General features: G+C 35.7%; 2 protein-coding genes across 2 annotated transcripts in view; both read right to left on the bottom strand.

Annotated features, from left to right (window-relative positions):
* The window catches only part of LOC140137940 (uncharacterized), a 50,843-nt gene that overhangs the window by 26,752 nt on the left and 2,957 nt on the right, over positions 1-21,134 (bottom strand). The gene's annotated exons all lie outside the window — the stretch shown is intronic.
* LOC140137277 (uncharacterized) lies at positions 1,088-20,559 on the bottom strand. The gene is made up of 3 exons (XM_072158922.1): positions 20,360-20,559; positions 2,259-2,730; positions 1,088-2,056 (listed from the first exon to the last, which is right to left on the bottom strand). Exons 1-3 carry the CDS (start codon positions 20,557-20,559, stop codon positions 1,088-1,090), a joined length of 1,641 nt encoding a protein of 546 aa, XP_072015023.1.

Raw genomic sequence — 21,134 nt, 5'->3', positions numbered from 1 at the left:
TGGGTTGGCTTCCAATGATAGAGCCTCTTGGGGGTGCGGTCTCCATCCATTCGTTGCAGATGGCCAAACCACTGTAGGCGGCGCTTTCTGATAACTGATGTGAGTTGGGGCTGTTTGGTCTTGGATCTAATACAGCTATTTGATATATGTTGTGACCATATCACTCGAAGAATTTTGCGTTGGCAGCGCATGTCAAAGGCATCAAGTCTAGCCTCGTCCCTCTCTGTGAGAGTCCAGCACTCAGCGGCATAAAGGAGTGTGGAGATTACACAAGCATTGTAGAACTTCAGCTTGGTCTCCATGTTGATGTTACGATCTTTCCACACCTTGTCCAGCTCTCTGAAGGCTCCTGTGGCTTTACCGATTCTGTTATTCAATTCTTTGACATTGGACCCGTCAGCACTGCAGTAGGCACCAAGGTACTTGAAATGGTCAACTACTTTGATGAGACCTTCATTGCCTAGGTGAACAGCTGGTTTTGTAACATTGGATCGGCTAATGGTCATGATCTCTGTCTTCTTATAGCTCATCTGGAGTCCTAGTTTACCGGCAGTAACACGGATGGCTTCTGTTGTCTCTGCCATCTTGACATCAGTCTCTTCAAGGAGAGCTATATCATCAGCATAATCCAGATCAGCTAACTTTTCTTCTGGATATCTTGAACTCCTCCTTGGCAATAGGATTAATCCTCTGTTGTTTTCATCAACAGCCCTCTTCATGATGAAGTCAATGGCTAAGCCAAAGAGTAATGGAGACCAGATGTCACCCTGTCTGACTCCGGTGATGATCTTGAACCAGCTAGAAAGGGTCCCTTCTGTTTTCACTGCACATATTGTGTCCCGATATGAACTCCTTATGATGTTAATTATCTTGGGAGGTATTCCATAGATGCGGAGAATTTCCCACAGGGAGGGCCTGTGCACTGAGTCAAAAGCAGCCTTGAAGTCAATGAAATTAATGAGGCAGGGTAGCTGTTGGTCCAAACACTTCTCAATGATCTGGTTTAGGCTGAAAATTTGGTCTTGACAAGAACGGCCCTTTCTGAAGCCTGCTTGGTTGTCTCTCATTTTCAGGTCCACTTCATCTTTTACTCTCTGGAGTAGAATGGTTGAAAACACTTTTCCAGCGATGTCAATAAGGGTGATGCCTCGGTTGTTACTACAGTAGGAGAGGTCTCCTTCTTTGGCAAGGGTAGTATTATGCCTTTTCCCCACTCTGCTGGTGTAACCTCGTTCTTCCATACATGCTGGCAAATACGGAGCAACCATTCTCTGATGACATCTCCGCCATCCTTTAGGATTTCGGGAGTGATATTGTCTACTCCTGGAGCTTTGTTTCGTTTTAAAAGACCAAGGGCTTTATCAACCTCCTCCCTAACTGGTGGATCCATATTGATGTTTAGTTCTTCTGCTTGGGTGAAGACAGAGAAATCTATGGTTTCCTCAGGTTCATCAGATTTGAGAAGACCTTTGAAGTACTCGGACCATCTCTGAAGTCGTGCAGCTTCATCCTTGATGATGTTGCCATTGACATCTCTTATCTGAGATGCTCTCCTGGAGGTTTTTCCAATTAAGATGTTCTTCATTTGGTATACTTCTCTCATGTTGTTACTTCTGGCAGCAGACTCAAGATCATCAGCAATCTTACTGTACCATGCTTTCTTATCATTCCTTAGACTTGCTCTTGTCTGCCTATTGAGCTCCTGATAGTCACTGCCAAGTGATGGTTTGGCTCTCTTTCTCCTTGATATCAAATCCCTAGATTCAGAGGAAATCCATTCTTCTTGCTTCCCTTTCCTGTATCCGAGATGTTCTCTTGCTGCCGAGTTCACAGTATCAGTGAAGTTGGCCCACTCTTCGTTAATATCGGAGGTATCGTCCAATTCAGCAAGGATGTTGAATTTGCCGCCAATTGTAGCATTGAAGCTTGCAAGTATGTCTCTGTTTGACAGGTTTGAGGAGTTGAACTTCAACTGCTTCTTCTGTTGTTTCAGGACTGCCAGAGATAAGCGGACGGTTGTGATAGCAAGGTTGTGATCGCCTCCAACATCAGCCCTCTGTATACTTTAACATCTTTCAAAGAGTTTCTCCATTTTCTGTTAACCAAGGTGTGGTCAATCTGGTTCACTGTTTTACCATCTGGAGAGTTCCAAGTCAGCTTGTGGATGTTCTTGTGCGGAAAAGTGAGGAGCCAACAATAAGGTCATGTGCGAGGCAGAAAGTCAGAAGTCTGATGCCATTGTCGTTTAGGGCCCCTACAGCATGGCAGCCAAGTGCAGGTTTCCATGTATTCACATCATCTCCCAGTTGAGCATTCATGTCCCCGACTACAAGTTGTATGTCATGTTTAGGGATGTTTGATACTACATCATCCAGTTGGTTATAGAAGGCATCCTTATTTGCAGTATCACCAGGACGGGTTTCACTGTTGGTAGGAGCATAGCATACTACTATGGTGAGTTTCACATGCTTGCAGTTGAATCTTGCTATGAGCAGCCTGTCAGAAATGCATTCATATGACAGCAGGGATTTTGCAGCTGTGTGGGATAACAAAAGGCCGACGGTTTTCTCTTTTCTGCTTGTGTCTGGACCGGAGTGTATGATCTCCCAATTCTTGTGTCTACTCCTTCCTTGGCCTGGCCAGTGCAGTTCTGTCAGAGCGACTAAGTCCAACTTATATCTATCACATTCATCAATCAGCACATCGATCTTTCCTGGGGCATTGCGCCCTCTGTTGGTGATCAATCAACCAGGAAGGAGCGGTTACCATCTCTCCGATGATGGCCTTGACCAAGATGGCTAACACTGCCAGGTCAGTAGAAAATCACTTTGTTTTGTCAAAATGAATCCTCTTCAATCAAATCGAAGATAATTTCTTCTTTCTTACTTCATGAGCTTATTTTGTTTAAAATATAAGTATGCGTGGTTTTGAAAAACAAATGCCTAAAGATATCTAAGAGTTCGATTACTAAGGATGTGTTTCTCGTTCTGTGTAGATTTGAATACTAAAAAGAAGACGGTGGCTCTGGAATAAAAAAAGGATAGAAACAGTGGATGCTGAGATAAGCTAGCAATGAGTATCTTGTTTGGGTGAATGACCGTTGTAATGTTTATATTTACAACTACTAGTAGACAAAGACATCACATCCCTTTTGAATGTCATTTACGTTTGATAGGTCACCGGGCATGTCAGCCGTCATTTATGTCATTGTCAATTTCTTTCATCAAAAATCTGACCTGCTTCAAGTAAACCTCCCATAATTAATTTTAGAAATCCAATAATTTTCATCTTTTTTTTTCAGATGGTTGCTGAAATAACACAAATACTAACATGTTTGTGGACTCAAGAAAATTGTTATTGCCGATATTAAATGGGACCTTTTTAATGAAATCCATCATTGTTGATCTCAGACCATGTTGTTATGACTAAAAATTGTAATTGTTGTCAATAAATTTCAGGAACTTTCTATTAGCATTGTTCTGATATTGCTTCATATTTCCAATAACAAGTAAACTCTGACATTTTTAATCGCGTTTAAATTTTCAAGCCTTTTCAGAATATTTTCGTGGTTTTTGTTTTTAAATTTCGACAATGCAAATCATCTTTTCATTGACAAATATTGTAAAATGTCGTATCAGCACTTTAACAACGCAGTGCTTTCTGTGAACAAGTTTAAAGTGCTTTAATTGCTTGCTGTAACGCTTCCAAACACTTGTTTAAATAATTGATTTCATACGTCCTTGGTCGAGAGGAAACTGAAAATAAAAGAACTAAAAGGAAACATGTTTTTTAAACAGGAAAGTAATAGATTCACATTAATGTGCTAATTTGCTATGTTTGGTGGAAACAGGGTTGTTTGCATTAAGCCATTTCTGATATTTCTTCTCAAATTAATTTATTTTACATAATTATCCCATACCTTGGATGAGATTGAAAACCACATTCTGATCAGTTATCATGATTTGTCTTGCCACATTTTGCTTTTACCATTTTGATGTTTAAAAATCGTCTTTAAATGAAAACACGTGCTAATAAGTAAAATATTTAACCGCACAATGGTCATGGCCGGGTCATTGTCAAATGCTTTTACATTTAACAATTTTCCCACTATTAGCACTTATTCCAAGTAATGCTGATAAATCTCCCGTTAACGAAATTCCGCACGTGCTTTATCTAGGTAATCATAGTTACCGTGGTATATCCCGATTTAAACCCTAAATCTTCAATCAGGTGAAGTAGCCTGTTTTACTTGTTTTTGATTTGTTTGGCGTTTTTAGCCTATCCTTTTGGTGAAATTTCAATTTCTAAATGATTTTAAGTGCTGTATGTACAAACTTTGCAGATCATCTTTGTTCTATAAACTAAATAACTTCCGTTGCACAAGCTATATCGAATAGAGATCATGAGTCCGTGCCAAAATCTGCCACGGACGACAGTTCTTATCCATCACGATAACAGATTACTGAGATTAGACAAGTTGACTTATACCAAAAACAAGATCAAAACGTAATTGGATTAGTTTTGTAATTAACTCCTAAGAAATAGCTCTGTAAACAACATACCAGGGTAGTCAGTAGCAATATATCAATGTCGTACCACGAACTTATCGCTGGATTCATTTCCTCTGTTACCATGGTTACGATGTTCTTTTGCGCAATGTACTCTATTGAAATAAAATAATCACGATTAAGTTTTCATTGCGTGGTGTGTGGTGCAACTATAGTCTTAGGAAAATGTTCCAATGTATATTTTACTTGTCCTCTTCTTTGATGGTTTTTACAACTATTTACAACTGGAAGTAGAAAAACAAAGACATCACTTCCCTTTTGAATGTCATTTACGTTTGACAAGTCACCGGTCATGTCACCCGTCATTTATATCATTGTCAATTTATTCCATCAAAAAAGCCGACCTGCTTTAAGTAAACCTCCCATAATTATTTTTAGAAATCCAATATTTTTAAAAATCTTTTTGGACATAATGATGGTTTGCTGAAATAACACAAATACTGACATGTTTGTGGACTCAAGAAAATTGTTATTCCCGATATCAAATTGGACCTTTATAATGAAATTCATCATTGTTGATCTCAGACCATGTTGTAATGACTGAAAATTATATATTATATATTTTCATGACGTCAATTTACGCCAAAAGAGCAATAGTGAGACCAAACATAAAATAACTAAATGAATCTAATAAACTCAACTGACCCAACAAGGGTAGGGCAGTCCTTGCCACGCTGGTCTAATCGTCAATGCGCCGACTCGTACATAATTACAGGAACTTTCTATTTTTTATGTCGAGCATATCTAGGCATTAACAGATGAAATCTAGGAGATAACGCTGACGAATCTTCGGCCAGGCACAAGTGACCTGGAGTCCGCCGTATTTTTACAGGACATTCAAGTGTAGCCGACAATCGGGCGTTACTCTGATCAATCGAAACCGACTGTGACGAGGTCTTTTATCATAGATCATCTGCCCCGCCATTACCAGATGAACCACGGGGAGAGCGGAATTTTGGTCCTGCGGGGAATTGAACCCAGGACCTCTCGCACAAAAGGCAAAGACCTTAACCAGTGTGCCACGCTGCTCCTCCCAGTATTTTTCTGACATTACTTCGATAACAAGCAAACTTTGACAAGTTTTATCGCTTTACCTTTCAAGCCTTTTCAGAATATTTATCATTTTCGTAGTTTTGTTTTTAAATTTTGACATGTAAAATGATCTTTTCATTAAACATTTTATAATGTAGTACCGGTACATTAACAACGCGGTGCTTTCTTTGAACAAGTTTAATGTGCTTTAATTGCTTGCTGTAACGCTTTCAAACACTTGCTTAAATAATTGATTTCATACGTCCTTGGTCGAGAGGAAACTAAATATAAAAAAATAAAGGAATTATGTTTTTAAACATGACAGCAATTTAGATTAATGTCCTAATTTGTTTTGTTTGATGGATTTTGTTGCATAAAGTAATTTTTGATATTTCTCCTCATATCAAATTTATTTCACATAATAATTATTCATATCCTATACCTTGGATAAGATTAAAAACCATTGAAAACCGCATTTTGATCATATATCATGCAACATTTTGCCACATTTTGCGTTTATCATTTTTAAAATGACCCGACCAGCTATCTACGGCGACCCCCTTCGTTCACCAGGTCACTTGTGCCTGGCCGAAGTTTCGTCAGCGTTATCTCCTAGATTTCAGCTGTTAATGCTATACGCTCGACACAAAAAAAAATAATAAAAAATAAAAACACGGGCTGATAAGTAATATTTAACCGCACAATGGTCATGATCATGTAAAATTCTTTTACATTTAACAATTTTTCTACTATTAGGACTAATTCTTAGTAACGCCGATAAATCACCCGTTAACGAAATTCCGCACGTGCTCTATCTAGGTCAGAGGTAATCATAGTTACCGTGGTATGAAGTAGCTTTGTTTTTATTTGTTTTGTTTTGGAGGTTTTTAGCCTGTCCTTTTAGCGAGATTTCAATTTCCAAATGATATTAAGTACTGTATGCACAATGGAACTGAACCCGGGACCTCTCGCATCAAAGGCAAAGACTTTAACAAGTGTGTCACGCTGCCCCTCCCAGTATTTTTCTGACATTACTTCGATAACAAGCAAACTTTGACATGTTTCATCGCGTTTACTTTTCAAGCCTTTTCATAATATTTATCATTTTCGTAGTTTTTGTTTTTGAATTTCGACATGTAAATGATCTTTTCATTGAACATTTTGTAATGTATTACCGGTACATTAACAACACGGTGCTTTCTTTAAACCAAGTTTAAAGTGCTTTAATTGCTTGCTGTAACGCTTTCAAACACTTGCTTAGATAATTGACGTCCTTGGTCGAGAAGAAACTAAATGAAAAAGAAACTAAAGGAAATATGTTTTTAAACATGACAGCAATTTAGATTAATGTCCTAATTTGTTATGTTTGATGGATTTTGTGCATAAAGTCATTTTTGATATTAATTTATTTTACATTATAATTATTCATATATATTTCATAAGCGTTCAATATCCCATACCTTGGATAGGATTAAAAACCATTGAAAACCTCATTCTGATCAGTAATCATAATTTAAACTTGAACTTGTCACATTCTGCTTTTACCATCGTCTTTAAATGAAAACACGTACTAATAAGTAAAATGTTTAACCGCACAATGGTCATGGCCATGTAAAATGCTTTTACATTTTAACAAATTTCCTACTAATTCTTAGTAACGCCGATAAATCTCCCGTTAAGGGGTGGGGTATGAACGTTTGGGCAGTATCTATTGTGGGACATTAGAGCACATCAGACATATCGAATTGCATTCTGAATACGAAGAATGTCCTTCTGATATCAAATAATTTTTGAAATTCGCAATGTAATACACATTTTATGGCAAATGATTAAAAATTGATATTTTTGTCATTTGTCATAAAATTGGTATTATATCGTGAATTTCAAAAAATAAAAATTATTTGATATCAGAAACACATTCTTCGTATTCAGTATGCTATTCGATATGTCTGATGTGCTCTCATGTCCCACAAAAAATACTGTCGAAACGCTCAAAACGCTCATTCCAGATCCCTTAACGAAATTCCGCACGTGCTTTATCTAGGTATATACCGTGGTATATCCTGATTTAAGCCCTACGCTTCAATCAGGTGAAGAAGCTTTGTTTTTATTTGTTTGGGTGTTTTGGGGAGGGGGTGTTTTGTTTTTTGAGTTTTTTGGCCTGTAGTTTTGGTGCATATCAATTTGTAAGCGTTCTTTAGCAAAGTCATAGTTCATTGAATATACAACCGTATGAAAATAGTAACTTTTTGCACAAGATTTGCAATTTAAAGAGAATTGGCCATTGCTCATTGAAATGAAGCTAGTATATGGACAATATAAGTGTGCTCTTTCCTTTAATGACATAAATTCTCAAAAAGTATTGTAAGGATCACATGAGGTTTTGACTTTTAAAACCTACATTTTAGTCAAAAATCGTGCTTGGATAGGTCGTTTCAACAGATTTACCACATTCGCCTTGCTATAAACATTGACCTAATGAAAAAAAGTGTTTTAGGGGGAAGTGTTAGCTTTCGTTCGACATAAAAAAAAAATCTGATTGGATGAAGGAAACACTTGAGGTTTTGACAAAAACCAATCAAATATGCCTATTTTCCAGCTTGAAGCTCACGCAGTTCTTATGATACTATGCACTCACCCGTACAGTGTAATCAAAGACTGTGTAGAGACAATTCACTGCTTGCTTGGAAACTCTTGGACGAAATTGTGTGCTCAGGTGTAACGAGGTGGAAACTGTGCATATATGGTTTATAAGAGAATCGTTTTTGAAGCCATACCTTTCCATATGAGATTTCAATTTCCAAATGATGTTGTATGTACAAACTTTCCAGATCATCTTTGTTCTATAAACTAAATAACTTCCCTTGCGCAAGCTTTATCGAATAGATATCATGAATCCGTGCCAAAACCTGCCGCGGATGACAGTTCTTATCCATCACGATAACAGATTACTGAGATTAGACAAGTTGAATTGTACCAAAAACAAGACCAAAACGTAATTGGATTAGTTTTGTAATTAACTCCTAAGAAATAGCTATGTAAACAACATACCAGGGTAGTCAGTAATAATATATCAATGTCGTACCATGAACTTACCACTGGTAACTTGTGCTCTGTTATGATGTAGATGAAAAGGAACTTACGTTCTTTCGCGCATTGAACTCTTTTGAAATAAAAGAATCACGATTAAGCTTTCATTGCGCGGTGTGTGGCGCAACTATAGTTTTAGGAAAAGGTTCTAATGTATTCTTTATTTTGTCCTCTCCTTTGATGGTTTATTTAAGGGGTGGTTCGTTGTCAGATTGGTAGGGGTAAAAAAAAAATTGTTGCCTTTTTGACCACAACACATGTGTATGTATGATGTGCACAGAAACTAATAAAACAATATCATTTTTCTTTTTTTTGCCATAAAAAACGATTTTTTACAAGTTTTTGTTTTTTGTTATAAAAACGAATTTCATTTATTTGTACAGTGGGCGTGTCTGTTGTCAGGTCGATGACAGCATAGACACATCTAACAACTATGAATAATAATACAGAATTGTGACGTAACATTCCGTATTGGTACCACGGGACAATTCGCATGATAATACAATAAAACAGGCGATAGGTATGAATGGTAGTGGAATCGAACAAGAGACCTGTCCCTCTATCACCTTAAAACTGTCCCATATGCAATAAACCAACCAGAACGGTATAACAATTGAAATGGAGCCGTGTGTTGGACTCTGTACAAATCATTTCAACATGTTCAATTTGGACACACCTGAGTGACCAGATTGCATTCATCTGTATATTTGCGGAATGTAGTATAGAGGCCTTGCATGTGACGTATCATCCCGTAAATATGGCGGACTACTCAAATGCATTCAACAAAAGCATGATTGCAATCTACCGTGACAGTTCGTCTCACACACATAACCCTGCACTACGATCAAATAGGTTGATGACAACATTTGATTGAATGGACTGCACTAACTGGACCGCCATAACTACGGTGAAGGACACCGGCTCAAATCCTTTGTTTGGAGCCAATCGATAATTTCATGCAGGGGCTCTATTGGCGTGTTGTGATTTACCTTGCAGATTTTGAACTACGTTTTATACCTATTGGTTTATGCATATTTATGCTGTGTGTGGTAGTACTGTGGCGTAACATGGTGATAGGCAAGGAGGTTAGATATAGAAAGGAGGGGAAATAGATTACATAACGCATATTGTTCCTTTGTGCCTATTAGAGTTTCCGCCAAGCTATTCATCGAGAGGTACCTTTTGTTTGGGACAAAGGGCTTCCGTCATTAAATCGGTAACTGACCTGTAATAGTGTGTAATAGCACCCAGAGGATGATTTAAGCACTACCCAGTAAGTCTTGCGGTTAGCATAGCTGTGTGAGTGAAAATGACACCACTGCCCGCCCACTGCATACACGTGCATGATTAAATTTGAATTTGGACAGATATATTTACAATAAAAACACCTTCAAAAAGCTGGTCGATTTCACATTTTATGTTATCTACAGAAGGTGTGAATTATCCTTTATGCATACATCACTTTAGATCTGAAATCGACCAAGTAATAATGACACACACACAATTCTAAAACAACATCTTTTGCACAGAATTCAATGGGATTTGAAAAGTAAAGTGGCAGTTGAAACTCTAGTGATAACACTTTTACAGTGCATGATGGGGCTTCCTTAAATCATCCTCTGAATAGCACCTGTGCGAAGTGGTGGACTTACATTTTATTTTTTGTTATTTTTCTATTAAGTTAGAATTATTGGTAAAGTACAGAGTGTATGTTAGTTCGTTGAAAGCATCAACAATAAAACAATAACAGAGACGTATAGCAGAAGCAGTTTCACCTTCATTTACTGGTCTTCCACATGAAAATATGCCTATTGACATTTAACGCCATACGTTAAAATTTGAATCTTCACCAAAATTAACAAAATTTTTGAAATAATATACGTAACCCAATACGTAATAACTGCCAGGAAAGGTTTCTGTCATTTTAAGCCGAAAAATTATTTAAAAAAAGGTAATCTTGACCGTTTAACATGGATTTGTGGCATATTCAAAATTGAAAGTATTTGGCTGATTCCAATTAAGTGCCAGCTATGTGTTAAAATTATAAATCTGTCATTAGTTATTATCGGCAAACAATGACAGAATCAATGTTAATTTCATGAATTTATTTTGAGATTTTGATCTTGAGACTTGATCAAAACATTGAATGGTTACAAAGATGTTTATCACTAGGTACAACAGTTCCAAAGATCTACTTTGATCGGAACCTTGGGGAAAATGCCTAGAATTGACAGTTTATTTATCTAGAAAATTATTGCCGACTATGCAGAGAGCATTAAACAATTTTCAAATGTTTTAAACTGTCCCCTTAGTATGTTTGTGTTTCACTGTACTGTGAAAACAAACTCAACCATTTTTAAGGCTACTCCGCGAGAAATCTAAGCTAACAATGTTTACTACTTGTGAGAGTGTTACAGTGCTCCAAACAGTCTTATGCACTCTGAATTGTAAATTTCCTTAGAAAAGTGAACATTATATCTGTTGGACCTTATTAGGATTTCTGCTGTATGGCAAGCAAATGCCATTTTGCATGTAAATCATGCAGGCGAGGAAACATTGAACGGATTTCAAAATTATTAACGCAGTGTAGAAATTTCAAAATAAACTGAATTTAGAAAATAATATTAATACACAGCACCAAACCAATAAGACCTAAGCAATTGACTATATACACCATACCCGGTAATATTTGCTGTTATAAATAAACTGTTAAACAGGAATTTTGTGTAAATTTGACGCCAGAAATAGCAAAACACCATTTATAATTTTCCACGAAAAATGGAAGCAAATATTGTGACAAAATGTGTCATAACCTGCCTATTACGACGTCAATAGATCTCGCTTTAGCTCGTCGGTCAATAAAAAGTCTTATCATTTTTGTCTGTGTCAATATAGACTAAGGAGAAATAATATCTCATAATGGGTGGTTTTTAAAGTTCTCTTTCCTTTGAAAATCGACAATACACTGCCCATCTTACGAATAAGTTTGAGATCAAACAAGCGATACGTGATCGATCTCTGATCAATAAATGAGGTATACCTTGTTTTGCAAGAAAAGATTTATGATTACGTTAATTAGTATCAAAATAATTGATACCCATAAGTTTTAATGTCTATGCAAATGCGTTGTTAAAGTTGTAATCGGCCATACACCCCTATGGACGACATGACCTTACACACAAGGAGTGTGAATTTCAAATGGGGTTACCTTAATGGTTGACTCCATTTGAAATCTACACCCCCTGTGTTGGAGATTAAGGTCATGTCTTCCATACGGGGTGTATGGATTTCAAATGGAATTTGCCCAATGCAGCAGTGGATCCTTTTGCATGATCATAGAATTCTATGACCTTTATAATAAATCTACAAATTAGGTACCTATTATTATGTTGCATTCTAATGTGGCAGTCTTAATGACTAGAAACTGGTGGGTTCCAATATATTTGATACACCCTGTAAACCTATCGCTTGTCCCTGGCGTCCGTTGTATAAACCACCTTAAATTTACATACAGCTGCTTTTCTAAACCATCTGGTGCAGCCCCCAAACAAGTTCAGCCATCCATTGAATTCAAAATAAAATGTATAGCAAACGAAATAAGATACAGTCGTTTCTAAAAACGGTCATATATAACTGTGCATAACAATTGTGCTTAAAAGGAGAAATAGGTCAGTGAATTGGGAGGCCAATCTCAAAACAAAAAGACACTAACAAACAGAAACAGACATTTACAAAATAGGAACGGAAAATACGCAATCTCTCTTAACGTTAATGGAGCGGTGGTTGTTGCATGTTGAATACGCTTTGCTGAGAATAGCAGTTAGCTTCAGTTACTTGCATGAGCATGAGCATCGACAAAATATAGGTGTGGAGATTTTTTTCTTTCTGTTTAACTAACAAAAGCTGTCGCTGATTAATAGGTCTCTATTATAATCAGCGACAGCTTTTGTAGAGATTTGACATAAAAATCTAGGTAGCTGTTAATGAAATAGGAAACGGTAACAAACAAGTCAATTCTGATCATGTCGATTGTGTTGTTTTTCTTAAAGGAGAGTTCCTTCAACACTTCCATTGCAACAACAGATTATTCGATATCTGCGGATAACAAATTTGTTCTCACCGTAAGAGGTTCTTACAACCCTCTCTGATTGTCTTTTATTTCCATTGATACCAAAATAAGTACCAATACGGTATGCTTTTTATGACGTCATAATTTCTGCAAACCTTCAGATTAGGCGATTTCGATTATGTTCATAGTGTAAATAGGCATAATTTAATTTTATTCTAAACATCAGGTTGTCGTAAGGTTATTGGCTTAGAATAGAAGACAGTCAAATGTTTAACATTCCCAAAGATTCAAGCCCATACTATTAATATAATTAGTGCACTTTGTAAGATCTCTGGGTAGATCTCTATAGCAACATCACCCATACCCATGTACATTGCAAGCACATACCATACCCCTTGGTAAGGTAGAGTGTTATTGTGTATCGTTTATATTGAGCACAACGGTTGGTCCTACAATTACTTAGATGCGTTTGGGTACTTTTTAGTTTTAGTGCAGCAGAGCAGGACCGTTAGGGTGGGAACCACTCCTCATTGATATGATAAGGATTAATCATTGAATTTACCGTACCACAGTAATTAATGCAGACATATTAAAGGTGCGTGACCCGATCGACAGCCTCGTCCTCCATTTTTATATATCAAAACTGAGATTTTGGTATCAGAAGAAAGCTCATATTTTCTCATTACCACCAGTGAAATTTAATGCCCGAGATATGTTTCGTTTAAATGGTGTGAACATAAACGTACTGATTTGTAGTTACCACACCGGAAGTGTATATGTACTATGGGGAATTGTTATAGAGTACACGTTTCTACTTCTCATATCAAAACCGCTGCAGAAATGCAACTCAAAATTTGTAAACGTATTGCTTTAAGGGTAGACGAGGTAGTGTTGGTCGAAGCAACCTAAAAATCGATTTCATTATCTAGATCAATATATTATTGAAAAATAACACCTTGATGTTTTGCAAAAGTTCATTCTACAAATCGTATACTTTGCAAACTTGCTTAATTTATTGTTGTTAATGAGTTATGTACGTTTTACAAAAGTGTTGTCTTTACAACGTAACTCTAGAACCGCAGCACCTATAAAAGTATACCTGTGATATTTTAATTCTTCTACACGCTCGCTATGAATTGAGCAATGCAGTTTTTGCCAAAGCTCACTACCATTCGTAAGATGCTATGAACTACCAAATCACAACAGCTTAAAATAATTAATAACCTTAATGGCAGGACTTAATGTAAGATAAAAAAAACCGGGCCACGCGAAAATACGAATAAGTAAGATATCTATTTTGGGCGGTGAAAGTGAAACAAAATGTTTACGATAAAGGCACAAAATAAAATGAAAAATGAAAAAGAGACGACACGTCAAGTTAATTTATAAAACAATAAGCGAAAGTAATAATTACAGTACTTTGTAACGTTTACGGAGGTCACGTAAGTCAATACATCCAGGGATTTACTGCGCTTGTCCAATCATCTGGATAAATATTTGACTTTCTGATCAAACAAAGTCCTGGAAAACAGGTGATTGTTATCAATATAGGTGTATTCATTTTCCAATTTCTATTTTGATGAGTAAAAGTGTTTATTGTCAACCAATGTCTTGAATCATCTGTCTAAAACTGTGCTTTAATATTTCAAAGAGGCTTTAATTACTTCGACAAGCTGCCTATAAATTGCTTATAAGCCAATTAATTTAAGTTACCTGTGTACTGCGTTTATTCCTTTACCAGAATAATAAATATCATCCGTTTAGTTCTGACAGTTATAATGCAGTGAAATTGATACACATGGGTCTGTGCACTTTCACTTGAGTTTTGTTGTTATTGTTGTTGTTGCTCTATCTGTGTAATAATAGTTTTTATTTTTTGTAAATAGTTTTTTAATATACCATAAAACCCCGTCTACAAGCATAGTGTTTTTTATGAAAGCTAAATTAATTCGAAGCAAGCGTAAATATACCAATACAATAGATTGGTCTTAAAATAATACTTGTTTGTATATGCTTGGATCCGTAATTTATTTGATCAAACTCCATAATGGCACCTGGATAAATGTAGCTTTCATCAGAAGCACTCTATATGCTTGTAGACGGGGTTTTACGTAGGACATGAGTACCAAAAACAGTTGGTTGCGCACTCAAATATGGTCATGAGTTCAAATAATATAATATAGCGAGACTACAGAAGAGTAAGATTGCACATGATACAAAATATCATTGACATGGGGTCGCGAGTGGTCTGATTTTAAGAATATAGTTGTAGGGTTGAGATAACCTTGGTTAGGTTATGAAACCAAAGCCACGTAAAAGCCAAAATAGGATAGCTAATCACGAGAAAAACAAATACATTGCTTTTAACTGTTATTGTTCATTCCATGTCGTTTTTAGATATTTTTACAGGTTATGTTATTGTGTGTCTTCTTCACTTTAGCTCATATTTATAACCTAAACGTGTACTTTCTACTCCAGCCCCTTTTTCATGGTTCCTAGGATATTTAGTACCGATTTTATAGTTATATAATGTCATGTGTAATGTATCCGCATTGCTATTTTTAGTACAACCTAATAACCAAACAATACATACAGCATTGCTATATACTTGTTTAGTACTTCTCATCATGATGACATTGAATTATTTATCAAATTTATCACAAACCTAGGATCAAGAAGGTAAATTTACATCAAAATCGTCGCATATTGTTTTTCCTTATGTACCCTTTCTCATTTTCTATTCTTTCACTTCTTGCATCAACATAACAAGACGTGGAGCGCGCACTCTTGTCTATTTAATTATTTACTCCAGCTGCACAGACTCATGAAAAAATTGTCAAGTGAAATACGAAGCAACAATTCAATTTGACCTAAAACAAAATTATCATGACATTGGAACCAATACAATATTAATGAGGAAAACACGGGCAACCACCCATCACACAATTTCGTTTTACAAAAGAGTTCTTGTTTCAGCCCTCTTAAAAACATAATTCAAGAACCACAAGACCTACAAAACAATATTTGTGATATTTGAATTCTTGTACATACTCGCTATGAAATGATCAATGCAATTTTTGCCAAAGCTCACTACCATTTGCAAGTAGCTGTGAACTACCAAATTGCAACAGTTTAAAATAGTTGCTAACCCTTCACAAAATCAATGTAGGGGCTCAAAGATGTGTTCACCAATGGTGTTTTAGAGTGTGAGGACACAAAGGAAGAAGATTATTACCAGAAAGGCAAGGGCTAGCGCTATTTCGCTTTTGCTTGATTGATTGACTTTATTACTGTTGTTAAAAATTAAAATGTAATTTTAAAATGCTATGAACATGAACGAGCCTTGATAAGTGGGCTATTGAATGGCAAATCCGTATTGGAACAATTAAAGTCATGAAAGTTGGCATGGGTCACAGAAGCGTTCCACATTTCGACGAAAACGTCCTAAATTGCAAACGGGTGTTTTGTGACATTTACGTAATACCTAAATGGTTTGAAGTTTAAGAAAGTTTCAAAGTATTAGGACGGCATGAGATACGCGCATTCAATCCATTATATCCAATTTGTGTTGCAAATGCCATTTGCGCAAAAGTACAAATTATATATAAAAGCATCAATGCTTTTTTAGCCACTGAAAATGCCATTTGAGCGTCTTCTTTATGAAGTAATGTTTTGCTAATTCATTATGTACCATTATCATTATCACTGAAGAGCCGAAAGGTAAGCTCAAACGCTCATTATTTCCAATTGAAATTGACACACTTTGGTTATTTCACGTAGGCTTTTGTTAAACATGAACTTTATCAAAACAATCCCCGATAAAAATCTAAACACAGAAGAAAGTATGCAACATCAGAAATAGGTCAATGTAGATTTAAATTTTAACAGTTTAACTGTGGGAACAATGCACTGATCTCCACAATAGACGCCGCTTTAGAAATAACTGACACCAAATTACTGGAATAAGATTCATTTTAAAGTTTCAAATTCCTAAATACAGACATTGGAGGATAAACTACAATATAAGAAATTGCATCTTGCTTGCCCTTTTGCTTATTTATAGAATTGTCCAATAATTATAATTGACCCTACTGTGTATTTTCGCGCAAACGCATTCTGAATAAATACCGCAATCATTAGGAAACGAATTTTGAGAAAACCTTCTGTTAATAAAATACTATACTGAGCCACCAGCCTGGGTGGCTCACGCTCCAGTAATTTCAGATGATTGAGCTCAGTAATACATCAAAGAATGTCTTCCAATTCATGAAAACAAGTAGATAATCAGCTTATCGGATTAAAAGCTTAGAGGGAAGGTCTTGCTGCTCAGCGAGTGTTTGTAATTATCAGAAGGTTTTCTCCAAATTCATTCTCTAATGATAAATATGAGCTATTATATATATGATTAAAATTTAAATATGTTTACAAGTTTAAAGCAGGGTAAATGTGAAGCAACGTCCAATGTGGTTATATTTATCCAGTTTTCACTTTTTTCTTTTGCTGTAGTAACACAGTTTTGTACTCTTATCTTGGACCCTTCCTTTAAAATATATATATATATATATATCTGGATGCCCCTTTAAAGATTTCACTTTTATAACCTACTCACATACACTAGCGTTTGATTGCTAATTTGAGCTCGACCCCTTTTTATTACAAGATAGGATAGTTAAGTTAATTAGTGCAGTCGTCCGTCTTCTGTAATGGTAGTGTATGCCTGGCTGTTGGGCGTTTTGAGCTAATAATCACCATAGAAAATTTGTTCTTTCAGGCGCGTATAACATGATTTATGGTAGTGTGGACCTTGCTATTAGCGTTTTCAAATTAATAATAACCACTGAAAAATTGACTCGTATACCTTACTTAATTCAATCAATTACCGAGCCATTTAGGTTGATAATGACTACCTGACAAAGTTGAATTGACTAATGTGTAATGGAATTAAAACGACGGTAACAACGGAGGGTTTCCGTTACCAGGGTGTACACAACAAAATTATATCGTGTTAACAATACCCTGGTACAAAATATTCAGGTAGTGAATAACCTGTTGAATACAGACACGAAGGACTTGTAGAATATGTCGAAACGAAAATGTAAAATCATTGCATATTTATATTATTCATTTTCACTGCTAATAAATAATTTTAAAAAAGTACTCAGAATAGATACGTACTGCTTATAAATAAAATACAAATTAGTTAGTATAGATGATTGAATAAATAATAATTTAATTAACAATAAATAAATGGATAAATAAATGAAATAAGAATAAATAGATAACACTCTACCAATCATTGGATTGGTTTTATCTCACTTGGAATTATAAATAAATAAATAAATAAATAAATAAATAAATAAATAAATAAATAAATAAATAAATAAATAAATAAATAAATGAACATTTAAAAGAAAGAAAAAGAAGAAAGAAAGAAGGAAAGAAAGAAAAAGAGAAAGGGAGAAAGAAAAAAAATAAAAAGAAAGAGAAGGGAGGAGAGGAAAAGAGAGAAAAAAAGAAAGAAAGAAAGAAAGAAAAAAAAAAGAAAGAAAGAAAGAGAAGAAAGAAAGAAAGAAAGAAAGAAAGAAAGAAAGAAATTAAGAAAGAAAGAAAGAAAGAAAGAAAGAAAGAAAGAAAGAAAGAAAGAAAGAAAGAAAGAAAGAAAGAAAGAAAGAAAGAAAGAAAGAAAGAAAGAAAAAGAAAGAAAGAAAGAAAGAAAAGAAAAGAAAGAAAAAAAGGAGTCTACAATAACAAACTGAATTACACTCGGCCTTCCCCTTCTTCTTGTAATGGAGAACAAACAAGAAGTATAAAGCAATTCACACTTTTCATGTTCAGGTTGCCTTTATAAAATAGCTGTTAAGCAAACGTGGGATGTCCTGATTCTGTATGAGTTGGAATATGATTCAGTAAAAGGATGACACGAGGATACCGCTGCGATAATGGGCTATTCCAGAAAATAGGTGCACACCCCCTATAGAGGAGTAAATTTTCAATCAAAGAAATGTCCGGATTTCCAAGTCTGCTTTCTGAAAACGACTGGATTTCCAGTTGCAAATGTAACTGGAAAAAGCTTGGAAATCAAATCAAATGAAGGAAAAATCACGGAAATGTTGAAAATGAGCTCTCAAAGTGAGGATTTCTGATTTTAAACTATTTTTCTGGCGGATTTTTTTGTCACTTTAAAAGTCTGGATTTCCAACAGTCACGACTGGCCAAAAAGTCTGGATATCCGAACTCCTCTATAGGGGGTGTGCATCTATTTTCTGGAATAGCCCAATTCATCTTATCCTTTACAAAAAATGTGCCTTTTATTGTACTTTTAGTGATTGAAAATACAACATGACGAGATGGGCTTATAACCTGTATTTCTTTTAGTGATATTAAGATTATTAAAGGTACACGTTTTATATGTACTTTCAAGGCCGCGTGAATGAAATCATGATCATGAATAGGCAATCCAAACAAATCATGATATCACCATCCATATGAGAGCACTCGTACATAAACAATGAAATTTAAACGAGTTTTTTATTTGACAAAGTTGGTTCATTATTGGTTCATTTGAGATTCATGAAGCTGGGATCGTTTTTACACAATATGATAAACAAGGTTGAATAGTAAAAGTGCAAAGCGTGGATGGTGTTTTGGATTTGTTAAAACATGTCTACGTACATTTAAGATGATGAAAATAATATATATGATATGGAACAGGGAGACGAAGCGGAGATAAATTGTATTACGATACATTTTTAGTATAGGTTAATACTGAGAAATATACTTAATTGTATTAGAGTGCTAAAAATAATGTTAAAATCTATTTCCCTAATGTCCAATGATTGTATAATCTTCAGGAAGAGTAATCATCATTGGAAAGGAAGAAATACAATAATATTGTTGAAGTATAATGAAAAGGAACTATTCCTTAATCATGAATGTCAGTTAATTCCTGACAATTTAGTACTTAGGACAATTAATACGTGCCTTCTTCCCCTCTTATAAACTGAAAATACCAAAATAGAAAAACATTTCAGAAATGAAAATGACAGCAGTAAAGGCAGTGATAATTTGATTTGGTATTGACCGTTCACCCTCATGTCTTGTTAGTTCGTGTTTAGATAGGATATAAGAGGATTTATTTTGTATCTATTAATCGGCGAAAGCGATTGCTATGGGCAGGGAAGCAAGCGAAAACAATGTGTGTTTTTCTGCTTCTGGGTGTCATCGGATAAGAAAGTTACTCCGAAAAAAAGAGAAGACGACAAACAAGAGTGATAATAAATCAAGAGCGAAATAAATAAGGAAAGAGAAAGAGGTGGAAGAAAAGGAAGATGTGCGGAAGAAATAAGAGGATGATGATAAATAATAATAATGAAGGAACGCAACACATAAATGTTTATAATGCTTGTTCACGTAGATGTACAAACGTAAGCACACTGATAGCATCAGTCGTACACTACCAGATTCCTATTGATGCTGACCCCAGAGGTACACTGCTGCCCAGCTACTTTGTGGCTATTGCCCTGCTTCTTTGTGACTACTCTAGAGTACCAGTGTGTGTACCGTGCATGTGATTCCGATGTGTGAACTCTAGAGTACCCACACTGGTACTCTAGAGTTCCATGAACATGATGAAGTAGCTGGACAGCAGTGTACCACTGGGTGCTGCAGCAATAGGAATCTGGTGGTGAAGTAGTGTGTAGTAGTACCAGTATCTGTCGAAGAAGAAGGCGGAGGAGGGGTATGGAGAAGGAAGACAACGAGGAAGAGGAGGATAAGAAGTAGTGGTACTTTTCGTAACATCTTTAGTAGTGGAAGTAGTAGCTAAGCAGCAAAGGCAGTAAGTTAGGTAAGAACAACAGTAATGGTAGCAGCCGTAGTAGGATGGTTGTGAACTACCGATCAAGATCAGCCACATTATAACATGATGACGTCATGGTAACTATCAACTGTCAACCAATCAGCTCAATCACTTAATTAAAGTGGGTGTCCAATGACAAGCAGTTGAACGTGACGTTTATCTCTGATGACGTAATGACGTCATCTTATTCAGTTCCACTGCTGGCTTTTTTTAGTTAAGTTCAAGAACCAGCTAACAACCAGTTCAAACGTTCATTTACATTTGCGAATCATACAATGACAAAATGTTGATTGCTTTAAATAAACATTTTTATAAAAGTTTTAAAAAATCTACTAAAAGTTAAATGAAGTGATAAATTCTTAGCTTTTGGACGTTGATTGTCACGGTCATAATGAGAAAATTATTTCAGATATTGCGCTTTTTCCTTCCCAAATGATGTTAAGTCACTGTGGAGAATATTGAGAGACGAATTGGGAATGACGTGTACAGTGGCGCGTAATAGGGATATTTTGACAGA

Source organism: Amphiura filiformis, chromosome 17 (assembly GCF_039555335.1).
Source record: "Amphiura filiformis chromosome 17, Afil_fr2py, whole genome shotgun sequence".
Lineage (NCBI taxonomy): Eukaryota > Metazoa > Echinodermata > Ophiuroidea > Amphilepidida > Amphiuridae > Amphiura > Amphiura filiformis.
This window is presented reverse-complemented; position numbering and strand designations above follow the sequence as displayed.